The 20,022-nt window shown below is 37.4% G+C and overlaps 1 protein-coding gene and 1 long non-coding RNA gene across 8 annotated transcripts in view; one reads left to right on the top strand and one right to left on the bottom strand.

Annotated features, from left to right (window-relative positions):
- Nucleotides 1–11,526, top strand: part of ANK3 (ankyrin 3) — a 331,543-nt gene extending 320,017 nt beyond the window's left edge. For all 5 annotated transcript variants that reach the window (XM_057505891.1, XM_057505892.1, XM_036895053.2 and 2 more), the window contains 2 exons: nt 1,051–1,138; nt 9,271–11,526. In XM_057505891.1, coding sequence (XP_057361874.1) covers nt 1,051–1,119 — 69 coding nt within the window. In that variant the 3' untranslated portion in view covers nt 1,120–1,138; nt 9,271–11,526. The remainder of the gene's footprint in view (nt 1–1,050; nt 1,139–9,270) is intronic.
- Nucleotides 1–20,022, bottom strand: part of LOC118917348 (uncharacterized) — an 89,814-nt gene that overhangs the window by 5,895 nt on the left and 63,897 nt on the right. The gene's annotated exons all lie outside the window — the stretch shown is intronic.

Below are 20,022 nucleotides of genomic sequence, written 5' to 3'. Positions count from 1 at the left end.
TCTACAGGGAAATCCAATTCACCCATCTTGACTCAAGGAGGGGTCTCCTCTTTGGGTTTATAAAAGCCCATTTCCAATGTCCAATTAAAGAACCAAACTTATCACTAAGTAGTGTACTTTAACAAACGAATCTCCATCTCCTAGAGAAAACATCTCTGGTTATCTTTTCATTTCTTTCCTTTTCTCAGATCTTTATTCTTTTCATTTTAAAAATGGAAACTTCATAGTTTCATAGTGTTTATATAAGTGAAATGATAATTTCTCAGGAGAACTAAATTAGAAAACTGGAGAGGCTTCTGTGTTTTCCATCATAAATAGGGAAAACTTGAGTGTTTGTACAACTTTGCCCTCAGAGAAGTGTGTTCCTGGTGCTCAGGGAAAAGAGGTCTTATTTTATGGAAAATGGGTGTTTGCTTGGTCTGGAGTAAGAGGGGTTTGGTAATTCCAGAATTCTTTTTAAAAGTCTTCTCAGATCAACAGTTCCACACTGCATCACTGCGAGTGCAGTTATGTTATCTTCATTCTGATGGGGCTCTCTGTAGCTTGCCTTGATGCTAGGCTGTGTGGTTAAGCCAAATAGATGGTGTGTATTTTTGGATATAAAGTTCATGATCAGTGCTTTACTAAGAAACTTCAGTCTCATTATAGAAGATCACTTAAAATTCTACTAACTTAAAAAGGCATAAATTACTAATATGTTTTATTATCAATGTTGAAGTGTCTTGACAGTTTTAGTGATAATTTCTTCTAGTTTACTATATGACTGGATAGGCTGCTCATTTTTTTATTTATCACTAATCACTAATGTACTGCATTACTGCGAGTGCAGTTATGTTGTCTTCCTACTGATGGGGCTCTCTGTAGCTTGCCTTGATGCTAGGCTATGTGGTTAAGCCAAATAGATGGTGTGTATTTTTGGATATAAAGTGACAAAGTGCTTTAAACTGTGTTTCCCTTATCTTAATCCAGCCTCAAGGGACCAGAATGAGAACTGCTTTTAAACTAAAACCTTTTCACTGCAAAATCTTAATGTTTGTGTTCCTTTTAAAGCAGGGAGAAGGTTACAAGGTGAAGACAAAGAAAGAAATCCGGTATGTGGAAAAGAAGACTCACTCATAACAGTTAATGGTTAGGCAAGGTAAGTGTCCTCCCATCAGTAACAGGACTTAACTTCCGTGAAACTTCTAATTTCACTAAACAAGTGGTTTAGATCTTCCTCCTGTTTTACACTGAATTCCAGCTCTTAATATCCAAATTTTTTGTAGTTTTATATTTATGTATGCATATGTACACTAAAATTGACCCTGTTCACAGTCCACAAACTTTCTCCTCACAAATTAGTCAGTAATTTAAATGTAAATGATGTCTGCAAAATCAAATGTAAGCAGTAATTTTTGAGTATAAGAAATGCAGTAGCATCATACAATCTAAACTATTTGGCAACAAATAATTCTTACAAATGTACTCTGAGATTTGTATTGATCCAGCCTTTCATCATTTTAGGAGAACAGCATCTGAGAATATAGTTTCAATTGAAATATAGTGGTTGCTAAGTTTAAATAATTGAAACCCTATACACTACTTTATATAATATATAAACTAAAACAAATTAAATAGAAGGTTAACATGCTATTTTTTACTTAAATGTGTAATGAGCTTTGTTTAAATATGCCTGAACTTTTCTTCACAAATATTTTCCTTTAACATTTCTTAAATCTTTGTCCTATTCCTTTCTACATATTTACAATTAGGCCATTTGAGGGGAAAAAGCAGATAGCACTTTGAAAATTCTCTGTGAGTCTGTAAGGTAAAGTCAGGTGATTTCTTTGGGGCTGTTCACCAACAGTTCTCTTACCCCATAGGTCAAAATAATAAGGAGCTAACAGATTATAGTTTTCACTTTCATACACCTGCTGTTCCCCAATTACCAGAATCCTCATGTTTGCAGTGCTGAGGTAAGGAACTGAGAAATCTAGTCTCTTGCTCCTAATTTAGTATGTGAGGTAACTAAGGCTCAGATAAATTCTTAACTACTCCCTCCCAAAAAACCTTATCATTTGTTTATTCACCCAAAGATTTATTTTACCTCCTCTTTGTGAGGCTTTCTGCGTAGACACTGAGAAATCATTGGTAAACAACACTGGCAGTGTACCTTACATGCTGGAGATTTAATGGTAACCAATCATAACTAAACACATCAGTATGTAATGCATTGACAAAACTACCAAGAACTGTAGAGTACACAGGGAACAATAATATTGACTCTACATACTCTTCCAAGTGTTTCACAGGTGCTCTTCATTTAATTCTCACAACCAGCCCTTTTGGTTAGGTCTTTCATCATCCCCATTTAACAGGTGAGGACACAGACCCCACAGGTTGTCTTCTTTCCTACAGATCTCTAAGCTGTTCTGTATCTTCTGATCTAAGATCATCTACATATTCAGCGTCAGCCCTCTAGCATATTTGTTCAATTTTACCTCAAAATATTTTTAATCCAAGCAATTTAATATCAGTGGATGAAAGAAACTTTCCTTTATTGTTTATTAGGTAATAATCTTTTGTAAATATGTGACCATTCACATTTAGAGCCCCTTTACTTCTTAGCTACTATATACAAAGCTTGTAACACACATTATGTAGGTAGTGAGGGGAGTATAATGATTTAAGATATTATCCTAAGGGTCTGCCACTCTTTTGAGGGAACTGCTTCCACCATAACTTAACAGTCCAAGAGGCAAACATGATCATAAGTAACACACATCAAAATATGTACCTGTAATAAGAAATATTTACAAAATGCTTAGGGAATCCGCTGGAAGATGTAATTAACTCTAACAGAGGAGATCTTGCAAAGCCTCTTGAAGCGCATATTTGAGCTGGGTTTTGAGGAAGAGTAGGATTTGAGACACCAGTATGGAGGAGCATATGTTCTGTGCTCAGAAGTTTGGTTCCTGCTAACACTGGGGTACTCCTGGAAGTCTTGTGGTAGAAGAGTAATATGATCAGATGTGATTTAGGTCGCTGTAGTGGTGGGAGTTAGTTGAGAACAGTTTAAACAAAAGACCTCAGTTATGAGATAAAGATGAGGGTCTGAACTGGAGCAGAGAGAATGCAAAGGAGAGGGCAGATTTGAGGAATATTTTAGCAGTATAAAAAAACAGACTAATTCTATACAGGCATACCTCATTTTACTGTGCTCAAATACTGCATTTTTTATCAATTGAAAGTTTGCAGCAACCCTGCATCAAGCAGTTTCAACAACTCCATTTTCCAATAGCATTTACTCATTATCTGTGTCACATTTTGGTAATTCTCTCAATATTTCAAACTTTTTCATTATTATTATTATATTAGTTATGGTGATCTGTGATCACTGATCTTTGATGTTATTATTGTAACTGTTTAGGGGTGCCACAAACTGCCCATACAAGACAGCAGACTTAACTGATAAATGCTGTGTGTTCTGACAGTTCACCTATCCCCCTCCCTCTCCTTGGAACCCCCCCTATTTCCTGAGACACAATATTGAAATTATGCTAGTTAATAAACCTACAATAGCCTCTAAGTATTCAAGTGAAAAGAAGAGCCACACATCTCTCACCTTAATCAAAAGCTCAAAATGATTAAGCTTAATGAGGAAGGCATGTCGAAAGCTGAGTTAGGCCAAAAAACAGCTAGCCAAATTGAGAATGAAAAGGGAAAGTTATTGAAGGAATTTAAAAGTGCTACTCCAGGGAGCACATGAATGATAAGCAACAGAGCCTTATTGCTGAATGAAGAAAAAGTTTTAGTGGTCTGGATAAAAGATCAAATCAGCCACACCATTCCCTTAAGGCAAAGCCTACTCCAGAGCAAAGCCCTAACTTTTTTCAATTCTGTGAAGGCTTAGAGAGGTGAGGAAGCTGCAGAAGGGAAGTTTGAAATTAGCAAAGGTTGGTGTTTGAGATTTTAGGAAAGAAGCCATCTCCATAACGTAAAAGTGCAGATGAAGCATCCAGTGGTGGCATAGAAGCTGCAGCAAGTTATCCAGAATATCTAGCTTAGATCATTAATGAAGGTGGCTGCAGTAAGCAACAGTTTCAGTGTAGATGAAACAGCCTTATATTGTTAGAAGATGCCATCTAGGACTGTCATACCAGAGAGGAAAAGTCACTGCCTAGCTTCAAAGGAGAGGCTGACTGTCATGAGAGACTGATGCAGCCAGTGCTCACTGACCATGCCAGAAACCCTAGGGCACTTCAGAATCGAGCTAAATCTACTCTGCCTGTGCTCTTTAAGTAGAACAACAAATCCTGGATGACAGCACGTCTGTTTACAACTGGTTTACTCAGTATTTTAAACTTACTGTTGAGACCTACTGCTCAGAAAGAAAAAGATTCCTTTCAAAATATTCCTGCTTATTGACAATGTACCTGATCAAGTAAGAGCTCTGATGGAGATGTACAATGATTTTTATTTTTGTGCCTGCTAACACAATATGCATTCTGTAGCTTGTGGATCGAGTCATTTTGGCATTCAAGTCTTACACATTTTGTAAGGCTATAGCTACCATATATAGTGATTCTTCTGACAGATCTGGACAAAGTAAGAGGAAAACCTTCTGGAATGGATTCACCATTCCAGATGCCATTAAGAACATTTGTGGGGGTATCACACTCCCTCACTTCAAGCAGGGAGGGAAAACTGGACAGCTGCATGCAAGAGAATGAAACTGGATTACTGTCTAACACCATACACACAAGTAAACTAAAAATAGGTTGAAAACCTAATATATATAACACATGAAGCCATAAAAAACTCTTAGAAGAAAACAGGCAAAAATCTCTTAAACATAAGCATGAGTAATTTCTTGCTGGACATGTCTCCTCAGGCAAGGGAAACAAAAGCAAAAATGAACAAGTGTGACTACATCAAACTAAAAAGCTTCTGTACAGCAAAGGAAACCATCAACAAAACAAAAAAGGCAGCCTATAGTATGGGAAAATATATTCATAAATGATATATTTCCTAAGGGGTTAACATAAAAAATACATAAATAACTCATATGACAACACCAAAAAAGCAAATAACCCAATTAAAAAATGAACAGAGGACCTGAACAGACATTTTTCCAAAGAAGTCAAACAGATGGCCAACAGGCACATAAAAAGATGCTCCACATCACTAATCATCAGGGAAATGCAAATCAGAACCACCATGAGACACCACCACACACAAATCAGAATGGTCACTATCCAAGAGACAAGAAATAACAAGCATTGGCAGGGATGTGGAGAAAAGGGAACTCTCCTACACTGTTGGTGGGGATGTAAATTGGTGCAGCCACTGTGGAAAGCAGAATGGAGGGTCCTCAAAAAAATAAAAACAAATACCATGACCTAGTAATTGCACTTCTTGGAATTTACCTGAAGAAAACAAAATCTCTGATTCGGAAAGATATATGCACCCCTATGTTTATTGCCGCATTATTTACAATAGACAAGACATGGAAGCAACCAATGTGCTCATCAATAGGTGAATGGGTAAAGAAGATGTGATACATATATACAATGGAACATTATTCAGCCATGAAAAAGAAATCCTGCCATTTGCACAACATGGATGAACTTGGTATTACATGAAGTAAAATAATCCAGGCAGAGAAAGATAACATATGATTTCACTTACATGTGGAATCTAAAAACAAAATAAAATAGCAATAGACTTATAGACACTGAGAAGTGACTTGGTGGTTACTGTAGGGGAGGGCTTGGGGTGGGTGGGTGAAATAGGTGAAGGGGATAAAAAGGCACAAAATCTCAATCATAATATAAATTAGTCATGGGGATGAAAGTACAGCATAGAGAACATAGTAATTCTTTAATATCTATGTTAACAGTAACTATACTAATTGGGTGAGCATTTAATAATGTATATAACTGTTGAATCACTTGTACATTAGAAACCAATATAATATTGTATATCAACTATACATCAATAAAAAATGAATTTTAAAAATTGTGATTAATGGGAGGAGGAGTTCAGAACTTGATTCCAAGCCTAATGGATGACTTTGAGGAGTTCAAGACTTCAGTGGAGGAAATCACTGCAGAAGTGGTAGAAATAACAAGACAACTAGAATTAGAAGTGGAACCTGAATGTGACTGATTTGCTGCAATCTTATGATAAAACTTGAACAGATGAGGAGTTGCTTCTTACGGATGTAGCAAAGAAAAGTGGTTTCTTGAGATGGACTATACTACTGGTGAGGATGCTATGAATATTGTTTAAACGACAACAAAGGACTTAGAATACTACATAAACTTCATTGGAAAAGCAGCAGCAGGGTTTGAGAGGACTGGCTCCCATTTTGAAAGAAGTTCTGTGGCTAAAATGCTACCAAACAGCATCGCATGCTACAGAAGAATCATTAGTGAAAGGTAGAGTCGATGGGGCAAACTTTATTTTTGTCTTATTTTAAGAAATTGCCACAGCTCACTAACCTTCAGCAGCCACCACCCTAATCAGTGAGCAGTCATCAACATCATGAAAATTCATTGAATAGCTGTTTCTCTATGTTTTTAAGTGTTTCTTAAATTTAAAAATTATAGGTCAATGACTAAAACAAATTATCCATTTTCTAAGTTGGTTTCTACTGCATTTGGGTTTGAAAGGCATGCAAAACCCGAAGATAGATTCCTACATACAGATGCTTCCATCTCAGATCCTTTAACTAAACCTAGAAAGGGAAGAGGACTCAAATTCTATTCCTGAAATGTCATCATGACTGCTCCTGCCCTCACACCTTTCCATCAGATGGCGCTCTCATCACAGTTTATACAGAGTGTCAACTTTTATAAGGCATACGTACAGTCTCAGCCAAGGCTCTCATGCTTTTTGTAGAACATTGTACCTTAGGTCTTCTGTCCAGTGAATGACCTTCCTATACCACATGTGGTCGGGGCCAGCGCGTTCTGATTACATGACCGAGAATGAGAGTTATCCTAAGGGGAAGTAACTCAACTTTTTAAAAAAACTATCACCCAAATCATACCTGACTGTAAGTGGGCATAATTAATAGCATTTTTTAAATTATAGAAGCATATCCACTCTTTCTAGAAAGGTCACATTCACTTGCATTGAGATGATAAAACCTTGCTTTTTACTGCAAGATTAACCCAGGAAGTTGGATTGGTTTTTGGAAGATATGACACAAAACAAAAAGTTCAACTGGGTTATGGTAATGATTGCTCATCTAAATAAATTTACTAAAAAAAATTATCAAACTATATTTAGAAGAGATTGTATGGTATCAAGCTATGTCAGTTATTACTTACATATATCAATTAAGCTGTACAAAGTTAAGGAGATAGGTTCAATTGGAGAAAACTGCAGAGAAGTCTCCCTAAGAAACAGGGAGAGCACTGGGCTAACATTATCAGAGGACCATCTAAGAACCCTAGTGCCTGAAAGATTAGGAGTAAGTGATAATAACAGAGGTGAGAAAATCCTTATCTTACCCTGATTTGCCTACCTTCTGGAACATGGTCTGCCCAAATGAGTCACTTTCCTTCTCTGGAACCTCTGCATGGTCACAGGAGGGAGGGAGGTGTTGAAATTACCCCAGAAGGAATTGATACTTTGATTTTCTTGGCTCCAAGTTTTAGTGACCTGGAGCATGAAGGTCAGTAGCACTTTTAATACAAAAAAGGAAGCCAGAACTATAGTGAGGTAGACAGAGGAAGTGCTGTCCTAACATGTTTATATAAGCCAAGGTATCCTGGGTGATCTATCTAAAGAGAAGGAAACTTATCTGGGGCAAGTAAACAAACTTAAGATCACTGGGAACATGCTTGGACCCCAGCAGATGCAGAATTCTAAAGGTTCTAGACACACAAAAAGTGTCTTTTGCTTATAGGTGAGTGAACAGGGTTATTCCTAAAATTGTTCGTGCCTTACTTGGGTTTTCTGTAGGGGCTATGTCTTGTTCTCAGGCAGGCAATCAAGTTTGTCACATTTTCACATTGAATACAGAGGAAGGCCTATATGGGGAAAACTCTGTTTTATGGAGGAGTTCATACCAAGAAGAATACTCATCAAAAGTATAAAGATGTTGTCTTTCTCTCCCTGGCTCATTTCACTGACCAGTACCAAATGATTTCCCTCATTTGTGGAGTATAACTCCAAGAAGGGACTAGCGGTTACCAAAGGGGAGGGTTGAGGGCAGAAAGAGGGAGAAAGGGATTGAGGGGTATTATGATTGGCACACATGGTGTTGGGGGGATCATGGGGAAGACAGTATAGCACAGAGGAGGCAAATAGGGACTCTATGGCATTTTACTACACTGATGGGCAGTGACTGCAATGGGGTATGGGGGGGACTCAATAATATGGGTGAATGTAGTAACCACATTGTTTTTTCCTGTGAAACCTTCATAAGAGTGTATATCAATAATACCTTAATTTTAAAAAAGCTTAAAAAAATGTATAAAGACGTTGATTGCTTTTGACATATTAAGAGTGGTTATAAAACAGATACTTTATGCAGATATTATCCAGTAAGGCCAAGATGACCTTAGTGGAGCTTCCATAAAAGAGTTCAAATTAACTTATCCTGTCATGACTGATGTGGGGCAGAGGAAAGGAGGTATCCTTTGCAATGGTAGAACATAGTCTTTAATTTCAATTTGCATATGGAAAAGCAACTTCATAGTAATGAAGTAATAACATTGTTCTCCCTTTTTAAAAAATTAGTTGCATTCCGGGAGGGTGTGAGAACTTTTTATAAAACATGCATAGCAGACATAACTGAGATGCTCTATCCTGACCCCATATCCCTGGCCCTTTGTGCCCGTGAAAACGCCAGACCCTTGATGTTTTGGTGTTGAATGAAATCTCAAAGAGCACCTGTCAGCCGCCTCATTTTACAAGACTAAGTCCAAAGGGCTGTAAAGGGCTCTCGCTTGAGTACCTGAGTATCAGAGACAGAACTAGAAGAGGGTCTTTATGACTCAACCTCTAAAACCACAAATAAGTAAATATTGTTCTGTGGAGATCAAAGGGTCCCATGGAAAGGTCACTGCCATCAAACAGCTTTTAAATACCTCCAGGGTTTGTCCTTGAAGAAATCTAGCAGATAGCCTCTGTCAACCCCCTTACTAAGTAGAGAGTACCCACTTTCTGAGTCTTTTCTGTTGAAAGGCAAGAAGGCTTAGTAAAGTTCTCTTGAAACAACGAAAGAAAAAGACAGAAAGCTAAACTCACTACCTGCTGTCTCTCTTTCCACAGGATCGTGTTTTTACTGCCAGTATTGAGAAATTCATGGATGATATGTCAGCAGGAAGTAAAAATCACAGCGACGGGGGTGTGTGTTTGCTGCTTCCACACTTTAGTGGCATGATTTTTTGTATGCAAAAAGAAAAAGAAAAGCACCCACATTTTAATTTAGCATGAGCCAATTTACAGAGCATGGAAATTCCCTTTCATTCCCAGGACTGGCGTGTATGCAATTAGCAATGCAGTGTATATCCAAGAAGCCATGCTGTTAACAGTTTATTGTAAGTAATTTGGTGTCACTTAAAAAAGGAAGAAATTCCTGCCGCCATAAGTGACAGAAGGAAATGGGATGATCCAATCACGGAGAAACACTAAAATACTAAATCCACAACAGCTCGCCTTATTTTTCTTGGACCCAAACTGTCAGGGTATAAACACTATTTGTTTCTTTTTTAAAACATCTATAGTTTTGCTGTAAATAATAACACTGTATAAATTCTAACAGAAAAATAAAATAAATGTTGATAAGGCACTGCCTCTTAGAACACAAACAGAATATTGCAGATGCATTTAACATAATAGGAGTCTCAAGTGACTTCAGCCTAGAAGAGGAAGAAGGGGTTCTGGGTGGGGGGCTCTTCACTGATTCTTGTATATTAGCAATTATAATGTTTGTATATGCAAAACTGCTAGCTTGATTTAAAAGAAAAATCTTTAAAATCTGCAAATTTAAATAATTCCCAAAATGAGGAATTCTGTAGTTCTGTGAAAAACATTTTTCTTCAGAATACTAATATTTTGATGCATGTGTATCACCTTATTTTGATTAAATCTTTTCCAATTTTGCAAACACTACAGTATACTGCAACACAAAAGATTTTATCTGTAAACACAAAGCCCTTCATCTAATATTTGTTGCTATTGCCAATTTTTCAATGAAATGACCTAAAAAATGAAAGAAAAAAAAAAACCTATACAGTAGTTGCTTTGGGGGGTAGGGGGGTTGCTGTTAGTACTTAAAAGGGGGTAATGCTTGCCGCTTTAGAGGTGGATGGTGCTCATAAGAGGCCCCTGCCTGGGGTGTTTAAAATGGACTGAACAGAAATCCTTAGCTGGTAGAATGGCAGCACGCTGTAAAATTATTACTGTATTGTGTACTGGCTATAAGATGTAGACACCTTTCTGTAAGCCAATCATTTGTAATCATTCTAGCAGTGTCATATTAGGTTAATAAGGCTGCTGTGTTTTAAAGGGCATTTTTTTATTTGGATTTTGGTGAAATTCTTTTACTTGTTCATTATATTCATATAAAATCAGCATTCATTGACACATAGCTCTAATGACATATGTATGAAAAAACCATACACTGGATGACCTAGTCAATTATTTAAGCATAAAATAAATTGTGTTAAACTCTTCACCTATCTGTGCTTTACAGTGTCCTTGTGTTCTCTGGCAAAAAGGTAATTGTCTTAACTCCTTGTTATCTGGCCACACGAGCCCTCACTGTTTGTGATTCTGCCTCTGTGGTCACTAAACAGATGACAGTCCTTAACATTCAGTTCTGCCTCATGAACTCCCAATTTATATAAATTCTGTGTATTTTGTGGAGGAGCCAAGAATTAGGAGTTAACTGAGAAGTGATCCCTGCCCACATCAGGTTTAGGCTGACCCCCAGAAGTGGGAACTTGGCACAGACACATGTCCAGGGATTGTCAACAGGCACCTCCAGAAGCCATCCAGCCTGCAGATCCTTTTAGTCCATAAAGCAATTGTTTGTTTTATGGTAGACATTGGAGTTTGCAGTCAGACACTACATGATAACAGGGGCAAAGACCGTGGCTGTTTTAATTTTCATTCAAGTCCAGAGCCCAGCACAAAGTAGTGGTGATAGTAGCAACCATCATGACCAGTGCTGACCCTGTAGTGCTTACTCTACTCTACACTAGACTCTATTTTAAGTACATTACATTTATTAACTCAGTCCTCATAACCACATTATGAGGTAGGTATTATCTTTGGTAGTAGTCCCTTTAGTAAGCGGGTGCTTAGAGCCATTTGGCTATGTCACATATTGCCTGTTTGTTAAAGATTGCCAAATGGGATGACTTACTCCCAATAAGGATTCAATATCAATGCTGAACACATGTATAATGAATCTACTTTGCATAAAGAATGGAGCTAGACTGCATTTGTATGGTATCCCAAGTAAATGGAACGTGCCCTATCCCTGCACCAAAGTCATATGATGAGCTAAGACCCCTAAAAGGTTAAAAAAAAAACTTACCTCCAAAGCCTCTTTGGAAAACAAGGATCAGAACCCAGGTATCCTAACTTCCCATCTAAGAGTTACTAATTTCTGACTCATAGTCTTGACAAAAGATGTTTATACTGAACTAGTAATTCAATGAATTATCCTTATCTGGGTATTAAATGGTTATGTTTTTACAACTGAAATTTTGACTTTAGGGATATATCATGATGGGCTAAGCTTCAGGTCAAGGAAAAATTCATAAAATTACTTAAAGAGAAGTATCCAAATAGGATAATCAGTATTTTATTTGCATATATGTATATATGTATATGTTTATATATGTATGCATGATTGAATGAGGGTGTACATTATATATTCCTAATATAGTTTTGGGCTTGCTGGCTCATAAAAATGTATTTAAGCTTTTCCTTGATTAACGTTGTAAAAGATTTAAAAAGAAAAAAAAGGAACTGTGTTTGATAGATTCCTGATATTTGCTCTGTTTTTCAATTTTATATTCCTACAAAATTCCTGAGTTTGTGGAATTAAAATGTATTATCACTATTGCCAAGTTACGGCGATATACTGTGCAGGGTTATTTCACCATTTCTAAGAAGGATCTACTTCACTGAACACATAAGCAGCCAGCCTTCTTTCCTCTACTAATAAATTCTGCCTTGGCATCCTGATGTTCCACTATGTTCATTGTGGTATCACCCTGGGGTTCCATCAAGACTAAGGTTTTCCTCCAGAATAAATAAACAAACAAACAAAAAAGCTGTTTGCTTGCCTTTATTATTATGAGCATCAGGTCACATTTGGCTGTAGGAATATGTGAGAAGCCCAGAAATATAAATCATAAGAAGGATAACTTATCCCTTAAGTCTAAAGAGGCCAGTTATCCAAAAGCTAACTTCCTATCTGGGTGAGTCTTAGTATTCTTGATTTGTTAAAGAGGTCCTGGCATGTTAAGAGGTGTAGTTTCCTAGTCATAAGGCACTGCTTCTCTTCCATGAGTTGATGACAAATAGTCCAGAAGTAACATTGAGTAACATTTCTAACATTGAGATTTGAGCCAAATTTTACAAGAGATCTTTAATAATAGAGATAAAAGACAATGGTATAATTTATTTACATGGTTACCTGGCTAACCATGTGCCAATACAAAATAAATAAATAGCAGTGTGGACTCTGGTGAGTCCTATCCTTGGTAATAGGCCCAAAAGCCTTCACTTACATAATAGAATTAAATACAGACAGTTCAAAATAGTGCAAAATGAAATTTTATTATGTCTGCTGCATTCAAACTGATAGCAACAAATAATATGTACAACAAGGGGAACCTAGAGTGAAGAAATTCTATTCCTTACCCCATGGTGCTTCTTGAGTTGAGTAAACACCCCAAGTGTTGACATTTCCAAGAGGACATCCTGGGATTCCTCACCAATTCCAAAGGAGTTCTTAGGCAAGGTAGAGATGAACATAGAGGATTCTAAAAACAGTGAGAAGAACCACTAGGCATAGGAGGTACCCCAGAAGCAAGAACCATTAGGACTTTTTCTCCAGGTCTACCTTAGAACTTCCAGTTGATACCCCAGAAATATAGGTTATCTCCCTGCCTAATTTCCCCCAACAACCTCAATTGCCACTTCTCTTCTGACATCTAACTCAAGCAAGGGAATAATTCTGAGAGCTGGGAAAGATGACTTGCCAGCTTTCCAGAAGCATTCCAACATGTGAGGCACAGCACCAGATCCTCATACTACTGTGGGCAGCACCTTTGTTTTGTTCTCTGCTATACACACAATACCTAGAATAATGCCTGACACCTCATATATGTATGTAAGCACCCAGTATTTCCTGCATTCATGAATGAATCAATCAACAAACAAAAAAGGGCAAGGAACAATAAATGGGAACTGTTCCTCTCTGCACCATCTTGTACACCATTTTGTTTCCAGGCTAAACCAAGTTAGAAATACAACTTGAAAAAGCTATATTTGAAAAAAGTGGATAAGTATAAAAGTATAAAAAAATATATAAAAAGTGGCTATGTCTAAAAGAAAAAGTACTGACGGTTCTTCCTTCTGGGGTACCTCCTGTGGCCTAGTGGTTCTCACTGTCTTTAGAATCCTCTGTTCATCTCTGCTTTAGAACTCCTTTGGAATTGGTGAGGAATCCCAGGATGTCCTCTTGGAAATGTTAACACTTGAGGTGTTTACTCAACTCAAAAAGCACCACATATAACATGCAAATACAGCAAATATAAAGGAAATCACAGCTTTTGATTCTAATGACTTGAATCACCAAGAGCTAAACTTGTGCCACCATACTTAACTGGCTCTTTCCAGTTGCATAATCCCCTTGTTAGCCACAAAGTCTTAAATAACTGTGTTTGAATATACCAAAACCTCATGAACAAAGAGCACCTCAGTAGCCCTGCTGACATCTTTCCCATGGCCATCAGCCATTGTCCTCATCCTCATCACAGACAGGCCACAGAGAAACCGGGCAGGAGTGTAGAGAACCCATCACAAACCCTCATCTCTATGAAACAAGTCACCTTAGTGTCCTCTCTTTTAAACATGATATCCAAATTATTTCAAAAGTTTTGACTACCTCAAGATTCACCCATGGTGTTGCTGTTTGCTAGATTCATAAAAGACCAGAAGATCCAGAAATTATACCCTTGATGCCCTTGGGCCAAATCCAGACTGCAGAAATACTTTGTTTGGACCACATACAGTTTGAAGAAAGATAACCAACACATTTTTTTTTTTTAGTCAGAAGATCTTAGAAGAAAATGGATTGTGAATTCTCTTTAAATCTGAAGACATTACAATACTGTTTCTGAAACTCCTTATGACAACCAACTGGAGCAAAACAACATATACATGACACCTGTGGACAAGTGTGTGCTTTATTGTGCACCACAGTCCCTCCTTCCCCTCTGGCCTGTAGAACCCAATCTACTTTATTAATTTCTATTCCCAGTCTCTGATCTGACTAGGAAGAAGAAGAAGGCAAACTAATATGATCCTGCTTAAATTTTCACTTCTTTTTGGTAAGAAAACAGTTATGGCAAAAAGGGGGGAAAAAGCAGTGTGAGAACTGAGGCAGAAACCTCCTCCCAAAAACATATATAACATGCAAATACAGCAAATATAAATAATCCTGAAAGAGCAATCCGAAGACTGCAAAACAGATTGCCTACATCTGGGGAAAAGAGAAGACTCCACAGAAAAGGGTAAAGTAGCAAAGCAATGATCCAGTAAGACCCAAGCCCTCCCCCAACCCCAGCTCACAAGAGGGAGGAAGAGAAATGGAGCAGGGAGGGAGTAGAAGCCCAGGACTGCTAAATACCCACCTCTGGAGACCTCTGTGAGCACGAACCCAAATTACATGATGCTCTGGAGATTAGCAGGGTTGAAAAGCAAAGACAGGCAGAATACTTGGAGAGACTGAGATTCCAGCCACTTGTGGAGAACAGGTACCCACGACTGGCCCCCAAGGGCAAAAAAAAAGGTGGGCACTTTGAAAGACTCCCCAATAGCAAAAGGGTTGCTAAAGGGGCAAAGATGACACAGAGTTTGGTGCTCTGGAGAAAGCACAGGTGGGTAAAATTGTCTCAGCACACTCATCCCAAAAGGTTGGAAACCTTTAGGACCTTCAAGCGCTCCATCCTCCTGGCTGGCAACACAGCCCAGAGGGGACTCTACAATACAAAGCCTGCCACTCCTTGTTCCTGGAAAGCACCAGTCTGCATACCTGCTACACCCACATCACACCAGGTCAGCTGGAGGGTGGCCCTGCCTAAGGCTGCTACAGAAGCATAATGGAGAGGCTCCTCCCTGTGTGCACAGCACACTGGACCTGGCAATGGAGGCAGGCACTGCAGCCAGAAAACAGGAAAGAGCTCTTTCCTCCTGGAAGGCACTGGTGCTGCTCAACTGTGTGACCCCCACCATTGTTCCAGGTGCTCCATAGCTCCAGAGAGTAGAGCTTCTGGGTACTAGAGGGTTTTGCCTTCACAAAGTTATTATTCCACAGGAATCACTAAAATGAAACAGCAAAACATTTTGTACACACAGAATTCAAAGGCCAGAAAGAGGGCAAAGTGAAACCTATCTTCTAGATAAAGATTTAAAAATAAAAATCATAACCATGATCACAGAGCTACAGAAAAATATTCAAGATCTCAGGGAGGACTTCAAGAAAGAGAAAATTTGAAAATACAGTATCTGAAATGAAACATACAATGGAGGGATTTAAAAGTAGATAAGATGAAGTAGAGGAGATGGTAAATGAAATAGAAATTATAAAATAGGAATAAAAAGAAGCTGAGGCACAAAGAGAAAAAAGGATCTCTAAGAATGAAAGAATAATAAGACAACTGTGTGACAAATCCAAATGGAACAATATTCACATTATAGGAGTACCAGAAGAAGAAGAGAGAAAAATGGATAGAAAGTCTCCTTGAGGAAATAACTGCTGAAAACATCCCCAGTCTGGGGAAGGAGATAGTCTCTCAGGTCATGGAAGTAGAGATCTCCCAAAACAAGGGACCCTAGGAAGACAACACCAACACATATAATAATTAAAATGGCAAAGATCAAGGACAAAGAGAGAGTATTAAAATCAGCCAGAGAGAGGAAAAAAGATCACATATAAGGGAAAGCCCATCAGGCTATCATCAGACTTCTCAGCAGAAACCTTACAGGCCAGAAGGGAGTGGCATGATATATTTAATGCAATGAAACAGAAGGGCTGCCAACCAAGAATACTCTTCTCAGAAGATTATAAATTAAATTTGAAGCATGGATTAAACAATTTTCAGATAAGTAGAAGTTGAGGGAATTTACCTCCTATAAACCATCTCTACAATGTATTTTAAAGGGACTGCTATAGATGAAAGTGTTCCTAAGGCTAAAGCTGTCACCAGAAAAAATAAGACCACAGTAAAGGAAGTAGACCAATTATTACTAAGCAAATCCAAAATTAAATTGACTACCAACAAAGTCAGTCAAGGGATACACAAAGAGTAGAGAACATGACACCTAATATATATAAAGAGTGGAGGAGAAAGAAGGAGAAAAAAAAAAAACCCTTAGACTGTGCTTGAAATAGCATAATAAAGGAGTTAAATTAGACTCTTAGATAGTAAGAAATCTGTCCTTAAACCTTTGGTAATCACAAATCTAAAGCATGCAATGGCAGTAAGTATATATCTACCAATATTCACCCTAAATGTAAATGGACTGCATGCAACAATCAGAAGACACAGAATTACAGCTTGGGTAAAAAGCAATACCCATCTATATGCTGCCTACAGGAGATTCACTTCAAACCCAAAGACATACACAGACTAAAAGTGAAGGGATGGAAAGAGATATTTCACAAAAATAATAGGGAGAAAAAGCAGAAGTAGCAGTACTTATATCAGAAAAAAATAGATTTCAAAGCAGAGAAAGTAACAAGCCACAAAGAAGGACATTATATAATGATAAAGAAATCAGTCCAACTAGACGATATAACCATTATAAATATCTATCCATCCAAAATAGGAGCACCTAAATATGAAACAAATACTAACAGAATTAAAAGGGGAAATAGAATTCAATGCATTCATTTAAGGAGACTTCAACACACCACTCACTCCAAAGGACAGATCAACCAGTCAGAAAATAAGTAAGCAGATAGAGGCACCGAACAATGCATTAGAACAGACGCACTTAACAGACATCCACAGAACACTTGAACCAAAAGCAGCAGGATACACATTCTTCTCAAGTGCACATGGAACATTTTCAAGAATAGACCACATACTAGGACACAAAAAGAGCTTCAGTAAATTCAGGATTGAAATTGTACCAACCAGTTTTCAGATCACAAAGGTATGAAACTAGAAATAAATTATGCAAAGAAAACAAAAAGCCCACAACACATGGAGGCTTAACAACATGCTCCTAAATAATCAATGGATCAATTACCAAATAAAAACAGAGGTCAAGCAATATATGGACACAAATGAAAATGACAACTCAACACCCCAAAACCTGTGCAGTGTAGCAAAGGCAGTTCAAAGAGGAAAGTATACAGCAATAAAGGCTTACCTCAAGAAACAAGAACAATTCAATATAAACAGTCTAAAGTCACAATTAATGAAACTAGAAAAAGAAAAACAAATGAGGCCAAAGGTTAGTAGAAGGAGAGATATAATAAAGATCAGAGCATAAATAAATAAAATTGAGAAGAATAAAACAATAGAAAGAATCAATGAAATGAGGAGCTGGTTCTTTTGAGAAAATAAACAAAATAGATAAACCCATAGATAGACTTATCAAGAAAAAAGGAGTGTCTGCACACATAAGCAGAATCAGAAATGAGAAAGGAAAAAACACTACAGACACCATGGAAATACAAAGAATTATTAGAGAATACTATGAAAAATTATATGCTAACAAAATGGATAATGTAGAAGAACCTAGGTCAACTTTCTAGAAAAATACAACCTTCCCAGACTGACCCAGGAAGAAACAGAAAATCTGAACAGACCAGTTACCAGCAATGAAATTGAATTGGCATTCAAAAAACTACCTAAAAACAAAAGCCCTGGAAAGATGGCTTCACAGCTGAATTTTATGAAACATTTAGTGAAGCCCTAATACCCATCCTCCTTAAAGTTTTCCAAAAAGTAGAAGAGGAGGGAATACTTTCAAACTCTTTTTATGAGGCCAGCATCACTCTAATACCAAACCAGGCAAAGACACCACAAAAAAAGAAAATTACAGACCAATATCTCTGATGAACACAGATGCAAAAATCCTCAACAATGTATTAGCAAAATGAATTAAAAAATACATCAAAAAGATCATCACAATCAAGTGGGATTTATTCCAGGGATGCAAGTATGGTACAATATTCGAAAATCAATATCATACACCACATCAACAAATAGAAGGACCAAAATCACATGATCATCTCCATAGATGCTGAAAAAGCATTTGACAAAATTCAACAACCATTCACGATAAAAACTCTCAACAGAATGGGTACAGAGGGCAAGTATCTCAACATAATAAAGGCCATATATGACAAACCCACAGCCAACATCATACTTAATAGCGAAAAGCTGAAAGCTTTTCCTCTAAGATCAGAAACAAGACAAGGATGCCCACTCTCCCCACTTTTATTCAACATAGTACTGGAGGTCCTAGCCATGGCAATCAGATAACACAAAGAAATAAAAGGCATTCAGATTGGTAAGGAAGAAATTAAACTGTTATTGTTTGCAGATGACATGATATTGTACATAAGAAACCCTAAAAAATCCACCCCAAAACTATGATAACTAATAACTGAATTCAGCAATGTTGCAGGACACAAAATTAATATACAGAAATCTGTTTCATTCCTATATACTAATGATGAACTAGCAGAAAAATCAGAAAAACAATTCCATTTACAATTGCATAAGAAAGAATAAAATGCCTAGGAATAAACCTAACCAAGAAGGTGAAAAACCTATATTCTGAAAACTACAAGACACTCATGAGATAAATTAAGGAAAACATCAACAAATGGAAATACATCCTGTGCTCATGATAAGAATATTGTCAAAAGGACCATCCTGCCTAACGCAGTCTACAGATTCAATGCAATCCCTATCAAAATACCAACAGCATTCTTCAACAAACTAGAACATATAGTTTGAAATTCATATGGAAACACCAAAGACCCTGAATAGCCAAAGCAATCCTGAGAAGGAAAAACAAAGCTGGGAATTACACTCCCTGACTTCAGGCTCTACTACAAAGCCACAGTAATCAATACAATTGGGTACTGGTACAAAAACGGACCTATAGATCAATGGAAAAGAATAGAGAGCCCAGATATAAACCCACACATATATGCCCAATTAATATATGATAAAGGAGCCATGGATATACAATGGGGAAATAGCCTCTTCCACAACTGTTGTTGGCAGAACTGGACAGCTACATGTAAGAGAATGAAACTGGATTATGGTCTAGCTCCATACACAAAAGTAAACTCAAAGTGGATCAAAGATCTGAATGTAAGTCATGAAACCATAAAACTCATAGAAAAAAACATAGGCAAAAATCTCTTGAATATAAACATGAGCAATTTTTTCCTGAAAAAATTTGCCTCCTCAGGCAAGGGAAACAAGCAAAAAGGAACGAATGGGATTACATCTAACTAAAAAGCTTCTACACAGCTAAGTACCCTATGAGTAGAACAAAAAGGCACCCTACAGTATGGGAGAATAAATGACTCATCCAATAAGGGTTTAACATCCAAAATATATAAAGAACTAACACCCAAAAACCAAATAACGTGATCGAAAAATGGGTGGGGATCTAACAGACACTTCTCCAAAGAAGAAATTCAGATGGCCAACATGCACATGAAAAGATGCTCCACATCACTAATTATTAGGAAAATGCAAATTAAAACCACAGTGAGATATCACATCACACTAGTTAGGA

The sequence above is a fragment of the Manis pentadactyla genome, chromosome 8 (genome assembly GCF_030020395.1).
Source record: "Manis pentadactyla isolate mManPen7 chromosome 8, mManPen7.hap1, whole genome shotgun sequence".
NCBI classification, from domain to species: domain Eukaryota; kingdom Metazoa; phylum Chordata; class Mammalia; order Pholidota; family Manidae; genus Manis; species Manis pentadactyla.
Note: the sequence above shows the minus strand (reverse complement) of the source record. Positions and strands in the feature narration are given on the sequence as shown.